Source organism: Natrix helvetica (assembly GCF_964273705.1).
Source record: "Natrix helvetica genome assembly, chromosome: 6".
Lineage (NCBI taxonomy): Eukaryota > Metazoa > Chordata > Lepidosauria > Squamata > Natricidae > Natrix > Natrix helvetica.
The window spans coordinates 35,244,497-35,262,645 of record NC_138553.1 but is presented as its reverse complement, the minus strand read 5'-3'; the positions used below and the strand labels follow the sequence as shown (position 1 = coordinate 35,262,645).

The following is an 18,149-nucleotide window of genomic DNA, read 5'->3' as shown; positions in this document are numbered from 1 at the left end:
TAAATCTTGATGACCTCTACTTTTGCTTGTGAATCAAGACAGTACATTTGTCATTGATGAAGTTTATCCAGAGACTTTTGGAAGTAGGAGCTGGGGAAGCATTGTTCTAAATTAAAGACTGTTAAATGCCCACATTACTTCAATTAAAATGGAAATAGCAATAGCACTTATATACCGCTTCAGCATATTATCCCCAACAATCTGGCTCCTCATTTTACCGACCTTGGAAGGATGGAAGCCGACACTCAGTTGAAGTAGCCTGCAGTACTGCATTTTAACCAGTGCGCCACCACAGATTCTTGCAAGTCTTCATAATTATATAATTTATATGTATGAAATGTTTGGCAGATGTCCTGTGGTACCACCAGAGATGGAATTTCTGATGGTTTGCAATACTTTCTTGTAGAGGATGTTGGTGTATAGGTCATCAACATTCATGGTGGCTAGAATGTGATTCTTGGAAGGTCTTCCAAGGAGATGCATAGTTTCTGTATATTGGGTAGTACGTTAAACATAAAATTTAAGTCGGAAGTCAAACCCTGACTCAGAAGTAGCCGAACAAATAACATCCACACTAATTTGCATCACATAAAAAGGTATTTAAAAGCCAATGTTCTGACAAGACGAACACAATTCAAACCACACTTATGATGTCTCCTCGAATGGTGACAAAATATTTTCTACCAAATTATCAAGCTCGGAGATAGACTAATAGCCCAAACATAATAATGGTAATTAGATTCCTTTCTTCAATTTACCAAATTGATATTTTACCAATAAATAGGAGCACAACTTACTTTTACCATTCTGTGACCTTCACACAGGTCTTTTTTTTAACTGAAAGAACTATTGTTTACTAAAATTAACATTTAATTCATTCATGCAATGAAATTCTATTCAAGTTGCCTCAACATTAGAAATAAGAATATGTACAATTCAAAATAATTTATGGAATTTGCTTCAGACCACAGTGCAATTTATTACCTTTCTCTTTTTTTAGGTTTTCACACAAGTTGAAAAAAGATGCAGCCACATTAAGAATCTCATTAAATACATACTGCTTTAATTATGTGATTCATTTCAGCAGCAACATTTCTTTTTCAGGCATGTACTAAAACCTGAAAAAATGCATGTTGCAATAAATGACAGAAAGATTATATGATCATGCAAAGTCCAACCCACTTCTTCCATACCAATTGGGAAGCATGAAGTAAGAGGCCTTAATTCATTCATAGGAATCTATTAAAACAATTTTTAATTTTAGAATTTGAAGGATTCTTTTTCACAGCACCAATAATTGATTTTTTTTAAAAAACAATCAGAAAATGAAATTATTCTTTGCTTTAAAATGATAATTCTGTGCTTTAAAAATAGTTAACTCAAAAATCTTTTTCTTATAAAGAACAGCAAAGGGTATAAAATAGTAGCTTCTAATGTTCTGTGGAAAAGATCTTGGGAGACTGGGTGAAGAGATGCAGCTTAGGGAACAATTAGATAAGAGACAATATAGCCCACAGCTGCAAAGTGGGGTGGAACAAAAAACTCAGAAGGAAATCTAAGTTCTTGGGCTATAAAGGAGACAGTGGCAGAATTGTACTTTCAGATTTACAAGTTTCTGTTCATGTAGCTTTACAGTAAAGTAGAATTAGTTGATCTGGTTGTGTTTCCTGTCTGGTCTATCTGGCAAGGCTTACAACACTGGATTTGTTCAGTGAATTCAAACAAGAACAAAACCAAATTCTATTATTTTTTGACCAAACCATTACTATGGTAGTATGACAAGCATGAAATAAGGGAACAACAGTATGAATTTCACATTTTACAATGGTGCTAAACAAATGGTACTTACAACTAGTCCTTCAAATTCCAGCTCTGCAGTGTCCCCAAGTCATGTCATTTGATCTGATTGCTCAGCTTCTTTCCTGGCTTCTTACAAGCACAGTCAATGGGGAAGCCCTCAAGTCACAAATATGTGACATTGTGGAGTTTGCTTAACATTGGCAACAGGAAGTGCCAGTGCTGCTATCTCTAAGCGGTAGTCACAACACACTTTATGATTGCATTGGCTAGCTTTAGAAATTCTAGTTCCAATTGTTATCATTGACCAAGGACAACCTGTATATATTTATTTTGTAATATAATTTTACATATAGCCTACTTAGAAATAAAGCTGCAGGAAGCTAAATGAATCTTAATATCAAGTTAAATGGTAGTTAGTTATGTATAGTCTTTTAAAATGGACTGTGCATAAATAACCTGTCAAAATAATTTGGAAAATAACTTACCATTTAATTCAATTGGATTTAATAAGCATGTATTTAGTGAAGTATTTTGGAGATTTGGAGAAATATAACTTTTGTTTATGATAAACTAATTAAAGTGGCAAAAGAAAGCATAGAGAAATAGTGAGATAATATTTAAGAAGAAATAAAGATAAATTATAATTTCAATTGAAAGGAATAGGAGATGAAAAATATGCTGATCTTCATAAAATCAAGACTTATGTTTTAAAATAAAGGCAAATTGTTTTACATAAGTTGGACATCTTGATTTGTCCTCTCTTTGCAAAAACAAAATCAATTATTTTAATCCAGTAAATATGAGTTACATCAGATAAACTTTGATTAAAATAATTCCAGTTCAAATTATTATTATTTATTTCCAATTCAGTAACTCAGTCATCAGATTTTAATTGTTTGGTCTCTTATTTTTACTTTAAAAAAGAAATCAATCATTCCCTGAATTATTTTACAGTTCAAGTATAGCAAATACATACCCCTGACAACGTTTTCAAGTAATGATCGAGAAAGATCACTGAATAGCCTATATACTATTATCATCCTGATATGTGTTATGTCAGGGATTTGGTTGTTATTTTAAAAATTTAGGAATCTTTTGCACAGATTGGTGTACTTTACTTATTTACAGCAATTTTTAAACTAAAGATTTAAAGTTTAATTTTTACACATAATCTGTGATATAAAATGCAACTTTACATTTTGTTAAAGTGTTACAAATTCAAATAATTATAACTGTGTTCAAGCATATTAATATACAGCGATGTTAATTTACAAAAGAACATTCAACTGTTAAAAATGTAAAAGTTTCTAAAAATGGCTGAGATTCATTGTCAAAGCAAAAAAAAAAAAAGACTAATGATCCTCAAAAAGAGCTCAGATCTAACAACCCTATTATTCTGTGAACTAATAAATTGTTGTCCAACTGATTGTGCAACTTCCAATTTTTCCCAACATACATCACCATATTATCCTTTCCCATGCTGTAGTTATACATTTTGAGATTTGAAGGTGCTAATTTTTAAGAATATCCTGTTGGCGCCTAAACTATTTCTGCAAGACAATTACAAATTTTCATATCATTTTATGTGTAGTGTAAATTTAATATCTTTTGAACAGTCCTTTTGTTGTAACAAATATTTTTTATCTTCACAAATGAAGATGAAGTTATTGTATCAGTGACAAAGGAATATTTTATTCATTTACCAGTTATTTCACAAGTTAATGATGTATAATAGCAATTGTTCTTCTTCACATCAGTGCAACTTAAAAGAGTTTAAAAAGAAAAAAAAACTAAATTTCTTATCCCTTTTTACAAGTGCATTTTCTGCAGAAATGTTGCTCTGAGTTCAGTTCCATAAACAAAAATTAATATAAAATGTGTCCCTTCTTCTTTCACATAGGGTCTGCTAACATTTTTCATTATTCGTTTTTTTAATTTGGTGAAGCAAGGTATCTTTTTCCAAATGAGCTTCAGCAAGGGCCATCTTGGCTTTGGCTAATTCTTGTTTTAGGCATTCATTTTCTTCTATAAGCTGTAATAAATAAGTAAATAAACAATTTTAATCTTAAGATGCCAAATTAAGTTTGATAACATCACAGGTTTATAAACAAAGTATATGAAATAACTATGCTTTTCATTTGTTTTTTGTTTGTTTCTTTTTTGGTTTTCTTTTTCAGTGCCTTGCAATACACTTAGAGCATTTTTATGTCAATTTTTTTTAAAAAAATCTCATTCTCTAGGCTGATAAAATGTAGATTTGTATGACAAGTTCAAGTTCAACACTATACAGGGCTCAAGATTACTACCGTACTCTGCAATACAATTCTGGTCTTTAGCATTACTTATAACTGGATGTAAAGTACTCATCTATCCTCCCTAATTTAACAACAGAAGACTCTGATAGTGCTCCAAATTAACACACATTAAAAAATCACTTCTAAGACATGTAAAAAGTCACATCAGCATGTCTGTGAAGGGTAGAATAGATTTGCCAGAAACCATTTAAGGCCCTGCTGCCTATTATGATTAAGCTTCAGCTCAACATTCCTTTTTACAGGATAGGTATACTGCATCTGCATAAACCTGTTCAGCAGGAACTATCAGCTGACCACTATGTTATGACTTCAGTTAACACAAAAACATATTGTTTTTCTTTTCTTTTTTCGTTTCTGCTATAATTTTGCACCAGTGAGGTTAAAACCAATTTCGTTGTATTTAAGTACAATGGCAATAAAGATTATTATTATTATTGAATTAAACTTAGTATTGGGGGGAAAAGTATTCTACTGCAAGGTTTTTAAAATACCATGTCTGAATTTATATGTTATAAATCTACTGTTTTGCTTTGAACCATGGTTCATAATTTAGTGTTACATATTAACCTAATTTTTTTACAATTTCTATAAATGCATTTTAAAGAGGAGTTTATTCCACCTGATATATTAAAATTATATCCATTTTTTCATACATTTATGTACAGGTCATCATTTTATGTAACGAGTTTTTTTGTTTATTGTTTATAACCTCACACTCTAAATAATGTATCCTCCACAACACTGTAAAATACTTGAGGAAAACCAAATTTGGCTTTCAGTTTCCTTCAAAAGAATATGCTGTCCTTTACAATATAAAATCTTTAACTGCCATTATAAAACCAATTTTACAAAAGGAAGGAAGGAAAAAAATATAGTAGATTTTTCATTACCTGTTTTTTGATTACTATGGGTGAAGTCATAAATTCTTGGGGAGTGTTAATTTCTGGAAATGTTTGTGTGGACTGGGATTGAAAAGTTTTTTTCTTGGGCGTATCAGCTTCAGCATCTGGATTGCCTATTCTGCTTTGTGTCTTTGATGAATCATTACTAACTGTTTGGTGATCTGCTAAGACAAATCAGAGAATTAAGAGGATTATACAAAAATACTGATATCAGTAACAGTAAAATGCATCACATTATTATAAACTATATCAAGCAAAAATTGATAAAGATATGGCACAAAATACTTTCAATGCTCTCTTACCAATATTGTTGTTAAATGCATATACACTATATTGCCAAAAGTATTCACTCACAACTGCTTCTGATTATGTGGATGGGTGAGCGAATACTTTTGGCAATATAGTGTAACATCAACATAGTATCAAACCAAGTAATTAGAGCTGGGATCAAACCTATTTCTCAAAACATATTATTCAAAGTATTTTAAAAGGAAAGAAATGTTCGCACATAACCCACCCACCCACACATGCACATGCAAAACCCACTCTCTTTTGAGTCCGCAATGATCTCATTTTTTGCCCTATCCAGGCTCCAGAGGCTTTCTAGGAACCTGGGAAGGGTGAAAATGGCCTTCCTGAACCCCCCAGGCCCTCCGGAGGCTTTTAGCGCCTTCCACTTGCACCCGCAGCGCCTGCTGCTCCCCGCCGCCTTCAGAGGCAACAGAGGCAAATGCTACTCTTGGTGGGGCGGCCGTGCTCGCGCGGTCCTGGCCTGAAGCTCATGACGCACACACACACACACTGCTGAGCCAAGTGTGGCTCAACTGCACCAGGAGGCAACTGGCAATACCAGCGGTCTCCCTGGTGGCTGGCGGGTGTTTGCAAGCGCAATGCCCCCGATGTCTAGCGCCTTCCACCAGCGCAGAAAGGGTGTGCAGTGGGGAAACAGGTTCCCAGGGCGGGGTGGTGGTGAAAGAGATCGGACAAGCGGGGGGGGGGGGTGTTCCCCTGTTTGCCACAGGAGAAGCACTGGGCTGAAGTGCCTCGCCAGGCATTTTCATTCTGAGGGAGGTGGAGCTTCCCTGAAATCTCCCTCCGTGGACTTGAGGGAAAAGCCCCCTTTCCCCCCCCTTCTCAAATTGCGGGAGAGCAGCACATCTCAACAAGTTGCCTAGCTCACCAGCTAGCTGGGGAGATTAATCCGCCAATGAATCCTAATCGTAGCCTCGGCCCCTCTCCCTCCGTTCCTCCCCCCCTCTCTCTCACCAGGCATGCCGTGATTTGAGAAGGGGGAAAGGGGGGCTTTCCCCTCTCAAGTCCACGGAGGAAGGAGCGCTGGGCTGAGGCGTGGGGAGCTTTGTTTTTCATTTTCACTGACACAGGGATAATAACTCTTGACAGTTTTGCAAAGTCATGGCAAAACCTCAAGAGTATTTTGCAGATTTCAGCCCAGCCTCTCCTTTCAAGCTCAAAGCAGAGGACGATTAAAAAGATACAACTGAATAAACATTTGTACTGCTGTTCATAGGAATTTTAAAAAGGAGTTGGGCGTTGAAGGCGCTCTGAACAGAGTGTTTGACTCGGAGGGGGAAAATATTGAGTTCTTTTCAAGGTAACTTGAGAGCAATGGCTGCACTAGAAACTGAATGCTTTGCACAGATTATAGAGAAGGAAGAGGAAGAAAACAAAGCAAAGCTCCCCACACCTCAGCCCAGCGCTGCTCCCGCCGTGGACTTGAGGGGGGAAAAGCCCCCCTCTTTTCCCCCTTCTCAAATCGCGGTGTGCCTGGTGAGAGAGGGAGGAGAGGGAGGGTGTGCACCACCTCCGATTAGCTCCCCAAGCTTGGCTTCTCGCCTTTGCAGCCAGCGCTTCGCGCCCAGCCGGTGTGTGGGTCACTGTGGCGCTTGAGCGAAGAAATCCATGCAGTCCAAGCAAGCCAGGGAGAGAGAGAGCACCTGTTTGCCCACCCGCCTGCTGGACTGAGGCTATGATTAGGGTACATTGGTGGATTAGTCTCTCTAGCTAGCTGGTGCGCTTGGCAACCTGTTGAGAGGTGCCGCTCTCCTGCAATTTGAGAAGGGGTAAAAAGGGGGGCTTTCCCCTCAAGTCCACGGAGGGAGATTTCAGGGAAGCTCCAAATGCCCAGCGGGGTGCTTCAGCCCAGTGCTGCTCCTGTGGCAAACGGGGGAAACATCCCTCCCCCCACTAGTCCGATATTTCTCTCTCACACACACCTCCGGGAACCTGCTTCCCTACCGCACACCCTTTCTGTGCCTTTCTCCCATGGAGGAGGACATTCTGCCTCCTAGCTCGGGAGCCAGCGGGGGGGGGGGGGGGGGGGGAGCCGGGCAGGTGCGATGGTAATGGGGAGAAGGTTAGCGCATGCCCATCTGCACCCACCATCTCTGCCAGCTCAGGGCAGCTGACTCATGTATGAGCCGAGGCTGCGGGGAACCCCCTGCATGTTGCAGAGGGGGGGCCAGCCTTCACCTGCATGACAAAGCTTCCCCGTCACTAAGGGCGAATGGGAGTACCCCCAACAAGCAAAGGACATGCCGGCAAACCGCCTGCCTGCGCTCAAGTCAGCCTAAGAGACAATGCTAATGAGAAATCTAACCTCTACTTACAAGAAAAAATGTCACGATACATTTTAATTGCATCGCTTTGGATAAGATACTCAATTTTGTATATAGTAATGTTTTGCTTACCCTATTCTATACTTTTTATTAAATCTAGCACTTAAATTTTTTTTAAAAAAAGAAAGGCAATGACTTCCCTTCATTAATTGGTTTAAAGCTGCCAAGCTTCATTCCACTTGATGGTTTTGTCACTGCAAAAATTTTAAATTATCACTTTACAGTCAATGGAAATCAAAAGCCAAAAATTGGTCCATATTTAGTGCTGAATTGGACTCTATGCCTTTTCAATTGATTTAAAGCAATCATCTTCTAAGCTCTTGAATCAGGCTCTGAATCTGATATTGTGTACATCTAAAACTTTAACAGATTCAGTATATGCACATAATAGAAGTTTAACCAAATTTAAGCAAGAATGGTTCCCATAGATACAGTATATCAAACTGCGTGTAAAATATCATTAATTTCAGTCTGGCTTCTAAAGGGGCTTAAAATAATAAATTTGTTAAAATAGCAGATATATAAAATAGGAGAAATTGGAAACCCAATAGTTCCTTTTCCTTATTTTAAATGACATATTTGCATTTTTCTTGTTAAATTGGTTTTTGCTTGTTCTTTTTTCTTTTTATTATCATGGTGGGTGGTTGTGCGCGTGTGCATGTTTGAACAAAGCAATTCTACAGTGGAGGTTTCTATACTAACAAGCTAACTCAAAATCAAAATCTTTATTACATAACTAATACTTTGATGTAATCCGCAGCCGTTTTTTCCTGACATGTTTAAATTTGTATGAAGAAATTAAGGAATTTTATGCTTGCAAGACTAATATTCTAAATTGTAATTAATATCAACAGAATATTAGGAAGTAAAAATAAAAAATATTCTAAGTTATCTTAGTGATAACATGTCAATTTTAATTAATATAAACAACATAATAATTTACGAAGATTTACAGTAATATAATAAAACAGGAAAAAATAAGATTCAGTAATGCTGTCTTTGCCAAATGATGTTGACAAAAACATGGGAACTGGAACTACATTTTTCTAAAGTTATTGGTTAATGTAATGCAACCTTAATTTGATTTCTTAAAGTCCAGCTATGCAGTGGGAATTATATAAATGCATAAACATGCAACTTTAACACAGATAGACAATTATTTTGTGCAAGTAGACAACTACACTTACTTCTGCAACTAGCAGTTATTCATTAACTGTTAATGCTAATACATTTAACAAGACAAAATCTATTATAAAATAGAGATAACTTAAAAAGTTCAGAAGAAACATGAAATTTTTCAGAACATTTACTTGTTGCCAATATTAAATATGGGGAAGGGAAGAAAAGTTCTACCTGTAATGTAAAATGAGCCATCATCTTTCCTCTCTATCATAAGCAGATCAATATACACAGTTACTGGGACTGATTCAGGAGCAGACAAACTATCACGAGGACTATCATCCTAGAAAATACAAAAGATATAAAAACTGTTAACGTGCTAAGGCTAAATTTTTCATGCAGAGGTATTTTCATGCAATAAAGTAAATTTCCGGTGACAATGTAAGAACTTGTAATCATTAAAAGTGTGATTAGATAACAAAGAATTTGGTACAGAAGCACTCTGTACATGCAAAGAAGCAGAACAATAATATTACCAATAAAAGGATAAAGAAGGTAAGGATAAATACTACTACAGCCTATTTAGTAGATATATCTATTATAGATATATCTATCTGTCTAGCTAGCTACAATAGCTATTATTTAGCTATTGAGAGTGACTATAGGATAAGGTTAAATGGCTACATTTGAAGAGTGATAAACCAGTCTAAATTAAATGCATCAGACATATGGACCACAATTAAACCACTGCTGTTTAATGTTTTAAACATGGGATAAATATGTCAATGTGATCCAATTTTGATTTATTTGATAATCTATTTATTTATTTTCTTTGTTGTCCATTCACATCTATAGAGAACCACAGGGAGTACAATTGTTTGCACCATTCTGATCTTTATAATAATAGAGACAGTATATCATCTGAATATCTTCTATCACATATTTCTTGACTTCTTGTTCCTTTACTGGTAATAGTTGATCCCTAAAGAAGCTATCGACCACTTCACTATCTTCAATGAATGATAGTGAACGATCTTCACTATCATTTCTAATGCTGGTGTACCTTTTGTCATTAGCTTGGTCTTCATATTTTAGTCCAATTTTTTTATATGCTCCTTGAATTATTAGCATACCTTGCAGATCCTTTCTACTTCCACTATTAGAGTAGTGTCATCAGCATAGTGCAGGTTGTTGTGTTCCTTAGTCTTTACTAAAGCCATCTTGAGCAGCTAATATCTCTTTGTATCTCTTTCTGGACTGGATGATCCTATGTATTATTTTGCTAGCATCCTGAGGATTATTAACAGAATAGTCAGGTTACAGGATAACAGAAAAAATTAAGGACATTGTATGATAGTTCTCTCTCTCTCTATTAAGTCACCTTTGGAGTATTGGAATGTAGATTGATCTCTTCCAATCTGTTGGCCACTGTGCCATTCTCCAGATTTGTTAACATAGCTTGGGTAAGATCTTTTCTGATTCTTCTGCTGCTGCTTGTCATATTTTTGTGATATTCCATCAATTCCTGTATCCTTCCTAGTAATGACCAGAGTGCTGGGCTAACTTCTTCTATACCTAGACATTCTTATAAGTAGAAAATGTCTTCTAAGGTATCTTGAATGTTTACATCTCTATTGTAAAGTATTTTAGTCTACTCTTTCCATCTTCATTTGATCTCTTTGAATCGGTTACTTTCTGTACGATGATGTCTTTAACATAATTCAAAACTGGTACTTCCTTCTGAGTTCAGAGATCTTTGTTTCATCAAATTTTATTTTATTCAAAGGTTAAAATACAAATTAAAAAACAAAAACTAAACAGGACAAACAAAAGAAATGTGCAACAAGAAAGAAAAAAACAATACACATATATTGCCTACCTAGTTGAATACGGCTACTGATCCTATTACCTGTACTTGGACACCTTCCTTAGGTTGATTTATCTGTTATTACTTCATTGGATTTTTTATTTAAATTTTCAAACACTGCTTGTAAGTTAAAGGCTTCTAAAAACACCTTAATATTAACTTGATCTGGCATATGCCTTTCTTTTGTATCTCTTTTTATAGGCATTGTAGAAAATGTATAATGTTCAAAATCCTTAATTTCTGATTGCTTTCCTTTTTAATATATTGCAAACTTAACTGTAGCGGGACTTTCATAACAAAAACAGGCAATTCCTGTCAAATACAGAAGATGTAAATGTTCTATACAAGCGAAATTGAGATAATAGAAAATCAAGAGGTAAGACAAGGAAAAAAATTCCTGTCTTTTTAAGAGGAGAAAAGATCAAGGATACAAGCAAAAGTTTTAAGAAAACTTTTAGTTCTTTTCAAAACTATTAAATTATCAAAATCCTTAGTATTAAGAGTCCAATGTAAATGTGGATCAAATTAGATCACTTTCATTTCCAAGAAAAAAGTCTTCGTGCCATTGACTTCCATGGAGAAAAAGTGTTTTGTAACTCCAGAAATATACAATAATAAATAATTATAGTACAATAAGGAAATTTAGGATAGTTCAGCATTCAAGGAGATAATTAACAATTAAAATGTAAATTAAAAAAAAGAAATTCAAAAAGTGATGTTAAAACGAAGGCACACTTTAAAAAATGAACAGCTGAGAAGATAGACACCTGACTTTCTAGCTATTCTTACTGTGAATTGCAACCATCAGTATTATTCTTCACAGGTAAGTATATAGTCGTCTGAGAGTCATCCTGGGTCATTTCTCATAGCTCCCACTCAAATCAGGGGAGTTTGATGCCAGCTGGCTTTGGCAGTGAAATCAGCTATCTGTTGGCAGAGAAAAAAATTCCCTACCATTTTTTAGAAGACTCCTGAGTTCAGAGACTTTTGAAAGACTTTTTTTATTTTTCCATCTATTTTTTCATGTTCAGTGTCTTTACAGATCTTGTAGTTCTCCTTCATGTCTCTTCTGACAGCTCTGTGAAATTCTTTGTTAAGTTCCTTCCTGATATTTCTGTCTTTCTTTGCTTTGGCTTCTCTTTCCCCCCTCCCCCCATTTCCATGATTTGTTCTGCAATCCAGTTTGGTTTTTTTCTATCTTCATCTTTTTCAGTTTATTTTATATGCATACCATACATTTATCGGTGTACTTTATATCTCTCAATATTACATTTGCTACCCTTTAGAGTTTAAAAACAGAACAGGTGTACAAGAAAAATTCCAGCTAAAAGAAAATGACCATTGGCTTACCTGAAGGGTCCTTCTCTGTGCGCTGCGGGAGAGTCCAAGCATGGGTTAAATTAGTCTGGTTGCCCAAGGACTGAGGTAATATTTTTCTTTAGCCATGCTTCCTGGTCCTAATTAATGCCAGATTTTTGACAAGTTCTGGAACCGAAGAAGACTAATGATGCGATGAAAAAAAACAGAGTCGATCTGATGGCCCCCGAATCCCTGGACCCTAAGACCCTGCTCGGGGTTGGACTCTCCCGCAGCGCACAGAGAAGGACCCTTCAGGTAAGCCAATGGTCATTCTCCTGTGCGCTGCTTGGAGAATCTAAGCATGGGACATACCCAAGTTAATTGTCACTAGGGCGGGAAGGTCTGTCTGTGGAGTTGGTTGTGGAAACAACCCCCTGCAGGACCCGCCTGCTGAATGATGCCGAATGATGCCTTGGCGGAGGCAAACATGTCTGATTTATAGTTTCTGACAAAGGGCGATGGGGATGACTACGTTGCGGCTCTGCAGATTTCATCTATTGTAGCTGGGATTGCCCAGGCAGCGGTGGTGGCCGTGCTCCTCATAGAGAGTGAGCGGTGATATGTCGAAAAACTGCTTTAGACTGGTGCTCATATGCAGCCGCGATGCACGCCCTCTGCCCTCTGCCAACAGTCGAAGATGTTACCTTTCGCCCCATGAATCCTGGCTGGAACGACATGAAAAGGGCATCGGACCTGCGGAATTCTGCTGTCCATTTAATGTACCTATGCAGGGCCTGTCTGATGTCCATAGTATGACAGACCCATTCCCTCGCGTGTCTGGGGCACGGACGAAAGTTTGGTAAAATTACCTCTTGCACCCTGTGAAACCATGTGTTAATTTTTGGGATGAATGCCGGGTCCAGGTGAAACACAACTCTGTCCAGATGTATAATACATAGGTCCTCTCAGACAGATAGAGCCATCAGCTCCGATATTCTCCTTGCAGATGTTATAGCAATAAGAACGACTGTCTTAAATGTGAGGTGTCGGAGGGAAGCCCCACCAAGAGGTTCAAAGGGAGCTGATGTTAGAGCCTAAAGAACAACCGATAACTGCCAGGTCGGGTAATGGTGGACCACCAGAGGGTGCAGATTGGAGGCACCCTTGAGAAAACACCGGACCTTCGGTAGTCTGCTGAGGGGCTGAGCTGGATCTCCAGACCAGACGGTGGATAGTGCAGCGACCTGATGGCGGAGGGTGTGGGAGCGAGCCCCCTATCGAGGCCCTCCTGTAGAAAGTCCAATATACGTGGAACTGATGCTGTGACCAGATCAATATGGCTGGTGTCGCACCACTTGGCGAAGGTGGTTCAAGTGGCGTTGTAAATTCTGGTCATCGAGGATCACCTGGACCCCTGGATGGTACGTATCACCTCCTCTAAGAGGCTGTCCCTCCTCAGGACGTCCCCCTCAAGTGCCAGACAGCCAACTGGAGCCACTGGGGTTCCAGGTGAATGATGGCCCCCTGGCAGAGGGAGATCTGACCCTGAGGGATTCACCACGGGCTGGACATCGAAAGGCTGATGAGATTGGCGTCCCAGGACCTCCGGGGCCACTGAGGCGCCACCAGAAGCACCTCCGCCCCCTCAGTGATGATTTGGTGGATCACTTGCAGTAGAAGGGGAAGAGGTGGGAAAGGGTACAAAAGTTCCCGAGGCCATTTGCAGCGGAGGGCATCTGTCCCTTCCGTCCAGAGTGAGTGAAAGCAGGAGAAGAAGCGATGTAGCTGCATGTTCTCCTGGGTGGCAAACAGGTCGATCACAGGGGTGCCGAATCTGTGGGCCAACTGGTGGAACAGGACCAAGTGCAGGCACCATTCTGCATTGTCTATGGTGGTCCTGCTCAACCAGTCCGCCTGGGTGTTGTCCACCCCCGAGATGTGATCAGCTCAGATGGATTCGACGTGACACGCTGCCCACCTACCCAGGGCCTCTGCTTCTGCCATGAGCTTCCTGGATCTTGTGCTACCCGGTTTATTGTGCCTTGGTGGCCACATTGTCCATCATCAATAGTACATGTTGGTGTAGAATGTCCTGCTGAAAATGACGTAGGACGAGTCTTGCTGCCCTCAGCTTTAGCTAGTTGATGTTGCAAGCTGCTTCGGCTGGAGACCACTTGCCCTGTGTCACGTGTTGTCCCATGTGAGCACCCCAGCCTTTTCGGCTGGCGTCAGTTGTGATGAGTACTCGCATTGGTTCTTTGAAGAGATGTCATTTTAGCACGGCTGCTGATTGCCGCTACCTGAAGGACCTCTTCACGCTCAGTGGAAGCGAACCTTTGTTGTGGAGTTACTTCTGTTGGCTCTCTGATGAGACAGGAGGAACCACTGCAACTCCTGCAAGTGGAGTCGTGCCCACGGAACTACTGAGATGCACGAGATCATCTTCCCTAATAATTGCGAGAGGAGCAGCACAGGGACCTGCCTCAACCCTGAACCTTGTGGACTAGGGTGCCTAGGCTGTCTATCCTGTCCTGTGAGAGAAACACTTTGCAGATTGAGGTATTGATCACTGTCCCCAGGTGGAAGAGCTTGGTGGTTGGTGTGAGATGACTTTTTTCCAGGTTCATGGAGAACCCATGGTTCTGGAGGGACCTCATGGTAACCTGGAGATCTCGCAAGGCTTTTTTCCTGGACGATGACTGGATTAATATGTTGTCCACGTAACACTGGAGCCTTACGGGTCTGTGCCTGACGTGAGCTGCGACTACTGACAGAATTTGGTGAAGGTCCTGGGGGCCAACGAGAGGCCGAATGGTAGGGCTCTGTACTAATAATGTTGGCCCGCGTAGAAGAACCACAGGAACCTTCAATGTTGTGGCCCAATTGGGATGTGTAGATATGCCTCCTTCAAGTCTATGGATGTCAGGAGGCCCCCCTGGCGAATCGCTGCTAGGATGGTTTGCAGGGATTGCATTTTGACTCCTGTATGCAAGATGGTAATTGAGGTTCTTCAGGCCCAGTATTGCCCTCCATCCCCATGAGCTCTTGGGTATCTGGAAAAGAATGGAATAAAATCCCTTCTGCTTCTGATTGGATGGTACCTGCTCTACGGTATTGATCTCCAGGAGAAGATGGATCTCCTGGCACATGAGCTCTCTCTTGATTGGGCAAGTGGGGGTGGGGCATCGGATGAAATTTCTCGGGGGGCGTGAGATGAACTCTAGGGAGAGTCCTTACCTCATGGTCTGCAAGACCCAGGAGTCCTCTGAGGTTTGTTCCCATTGGGAGACGAAAAGTTGGAATCGTCCCCTGATGGGAGGAGTTCCCTAGTGGTCACTTGGTTTTGCGGAAGGGCCTGTGAGAGGCCCCGCCGTGATTGGGTCTGAGGTAGTTGTATTGCTGCCTACCCCTGTCCCAAAAGGACTATTGTCCTGGGACCCATCAGCTAATTGATTGAACGGTCTGTGGAACATGGAGGAGTTGAACGAGGACTCGTTCGCATGAAAGGACTGCTTCCTAAAATAGGGAGTGTACTTGTGATCCTGCTTTTTATTCAGGGTAGGAAGGATCTTCCGCTTATCCTTAGATTCAATTAAGACAGGGTCTAAGACCTCTCCAAATAGTTTGGCCCCCTTGAAGGGAGAGCAGAGGTGAGCTTCCATTGAGCATTCAGATCAGCCTGCCAGTGACGAAGCCAAAGAAGGCGCCTAGGTGTTACATTAGAAGCTAGAGACATACTTTGCCACATTAAGTGAGGTGTCAGCTGCGTACTGAGCCGCTGCTATGATTTTGGTCACGTCCTGATGGAGACGTGCGTTGCCTGCTGGGAGTTTCGACTATAGTTCGCGTAACCAAATAATGGATGGCCTGTAAAGAAAGAGGCGGAGGAAGACACCTTAATGGCCCAGGGTGCCACTTGATGAGTTTTGTGGCAGGCCTTCTCTGACTTTTTATCATCCGTCTTGAGGCCTTCCATTAGGTCTGCTGGAAGAACAGAGTTAGAAGTGAGGGCTGCTATCGGGGGATCTACCGAGGGTAAGGTCAATATGTCCTCTAGATTTGATTCCACCAAATATAGCTTCTTGTCCCTACCACTGGACACGGCTAGGGAACCAGGTTGGACCCATTGCTGCTGAACTATGTAGTGAAGAGACTGGGAACAGGAACAATGTCCTGTGGAGGGGCCTGCATCTTAAACATGCTATTGTTAGGGTTGGAGATGGTCGAGTCCGAGGAACTCTGCCCTGCTTTGGGCTTAGTACCCAGCTGGGTAATGGCCTTGGCCTTGTGCAAGATGGATTTAAATAAGGTGGGCTTGAAGAGCCCGGAGAAGGCAGGAGCATCTGGAAGAAGGTCTTCATCCTCCGAGAGCTCCTGCTCCTCCTGCTCTGACAAATCCTGTGACTCTACCTCCTCCTCAATGACCCTCAGGGTCCCCAATGAGAGAGGGGGAAAGGGCCAACTCAATCCATGCAGTGGTCTGCGGGTTGGCCTTTGTTGCCTGGTGTTGGGCCTTCTCAAATTGTTTTTTTAGAGCCTGTTGCTGGTGCTCAGCATCCCTATCTGCAGCCGTGGATGATTGGTAGAGATGACTGCCCTTTCCTGCCACCCTGCCCTGCCTAGTCTTCTTGCCTTTGCTTGAGGCTTTGGCCTGACTAGGGGCTTCGGGGGGACCTGGTCTACCATGATAGCAAGAAGATGGGCCTGGCTGTTCCAGATCTGCCGAGTCAGAAGCTTCCGCCATCTCGATCTGGACACGAAGCAGTCAATGATGTAAGCCATCTCGATCTGGACACGAAGCAGTCAATGATGTAAGCCATCTCGATCTGGACACGAAGCAGTCAATGATGTAAGTCAGCAGGTGGTATTAACTGTGGAGGCCTCTTGCTGCAGCTGGAGCCTTCAATCAATTGAGGGAAGCAGATCCCAAGGGATTGCGAACCAGGGAGGTTGCGCCGCCTAGCAGATCACTCAGGGAGGGGCAAAAATGAAATCAACCCTTCCTGTGCCGGTTTATGGCAGTGAGGCAGCCAAAGACACCAGCGCTGCCCGACACTAAAGGGTCAATGACAGCCACCATGCCAGAGCTCTAAAAAAAGTCAACTGGCCACTTGGTGGCAATCTGCACAGAGACAGACGAATGGCAAATCAAGCCTAGAAAGCGCATGAAAAAATGAGCTTCCAAAATGGCTGCCACACTGGTGAAAGGGTGGAGGAGAAAATGGTAGCTGCGACTTTTAAAATTGACCGCAAATGTCTCCGTGGCTTGGCGGCAATCAGAAGGTCCAAAAATTAGCCGCTGCCTGCTCCTGGCAGCCACCAAGAGTTCCGCCACCCTTCTGAGTGGTAAAGATCCCCAGAAGGATCTCCGCTGCCGCCCGCAAGTGGCACGGCATGTGCAGCACCCCCCATGTCCGTTCCTACCTCAACTGAGCAGTTTGCTGACAGATAAAGTAAAATTCAGGGAGAAAACAAGAAAATGTGTAAAGGCTAAGAAATAACAAAGGAAACACAAAAAAGGAAAAAGGAAAAAAACCTAAGAGAGGAGAGTCCAAACCTGTGTTAAAACTAGAAGCTGGAGCTCACAAAAACAGTCCTTAACATTCCAGACTGGGGAAAAAATCTGGCATTAAGGAAGACCAGGAGGCGTGGCTAAAGAGAAATATTATCTCAGTCCTTGGGCAACCAGACTAATTTAACCCACGCTTGGACTCTCCAAGCAGCGCACAGGAGAATCTTGTATTCATTTGTTCATCCAATCAGTCTTAAGATAATACCCTGCTATCTAATGAGTACTGAACCTTTTGAAAACCTGAACAGTATAAAAATGTTAACAAAAATCATATTAAAATGAACAATCGGATTAATAAACAATTGAAAGCCTGGCAAGACAGATTTGTAATTACAGATTTTCTAAACTAAAAGGGGAGTAAACTTAACTCTTAATGAACTGTCTTCCATAACCTTGGAGCAGTACAGTTACTTGCCAAAAAGATGGATCAAGATGAGCCATTTATAATGGAAACCTCTTCAACAAAGCTTCTCCTAAAGATATTAACAGCTAGATAGATTCACAACAGGGCAGACAATCCTTTACATGATCTTAATAAGTATTATGTAAACTTTTAAGCTACTTGCAGTTTTAAATATTGATAACTTATAATACACTTGGATAGCAACTAGCTACTGTGCAGATCTTTTAGTATGCACG

General features: G+C 40.6%; 1 protein-coding gene across 2 annotated transcripts in view; it reads right to left on the bottom strand.

The window, feature by feature from the left end:
• Window positions 1-954: 954 nt before the first annotated feature.
• Window positions 955-18,149, bottom strand: part of BLTP3B (bridge-like lipid transfer protein family member 3B) — a 71,479-nt gene continuing 54,284 nt past the window's right edge. Inside the window, exons 19-21 of one of the 2 annotated variants that reach the window (XM_081957312.1) lie at window positions 9,007-9,115; window positions 5,006-5,181; window positions 955-3,832 (exon numbers count right to left, since the gene is read on the bottom strand). In XM_081957312.1, the coding sequence (XP_081813438.1) occupies window positions 3,707-3,832; window positions 5,006-5,181; window positions 9,007-9,115 (411 nt within the window). In that variant the 3' untranslated portion in view covers window positions 955-3,706. The remainder of the gene's footprint in view (window positions 3,833-5,005; window positions 5,182-9,006; window positions 9,116-18,149) is intronic. The other variant, XM_081957313.1, reaches the window with a different exon arrangement.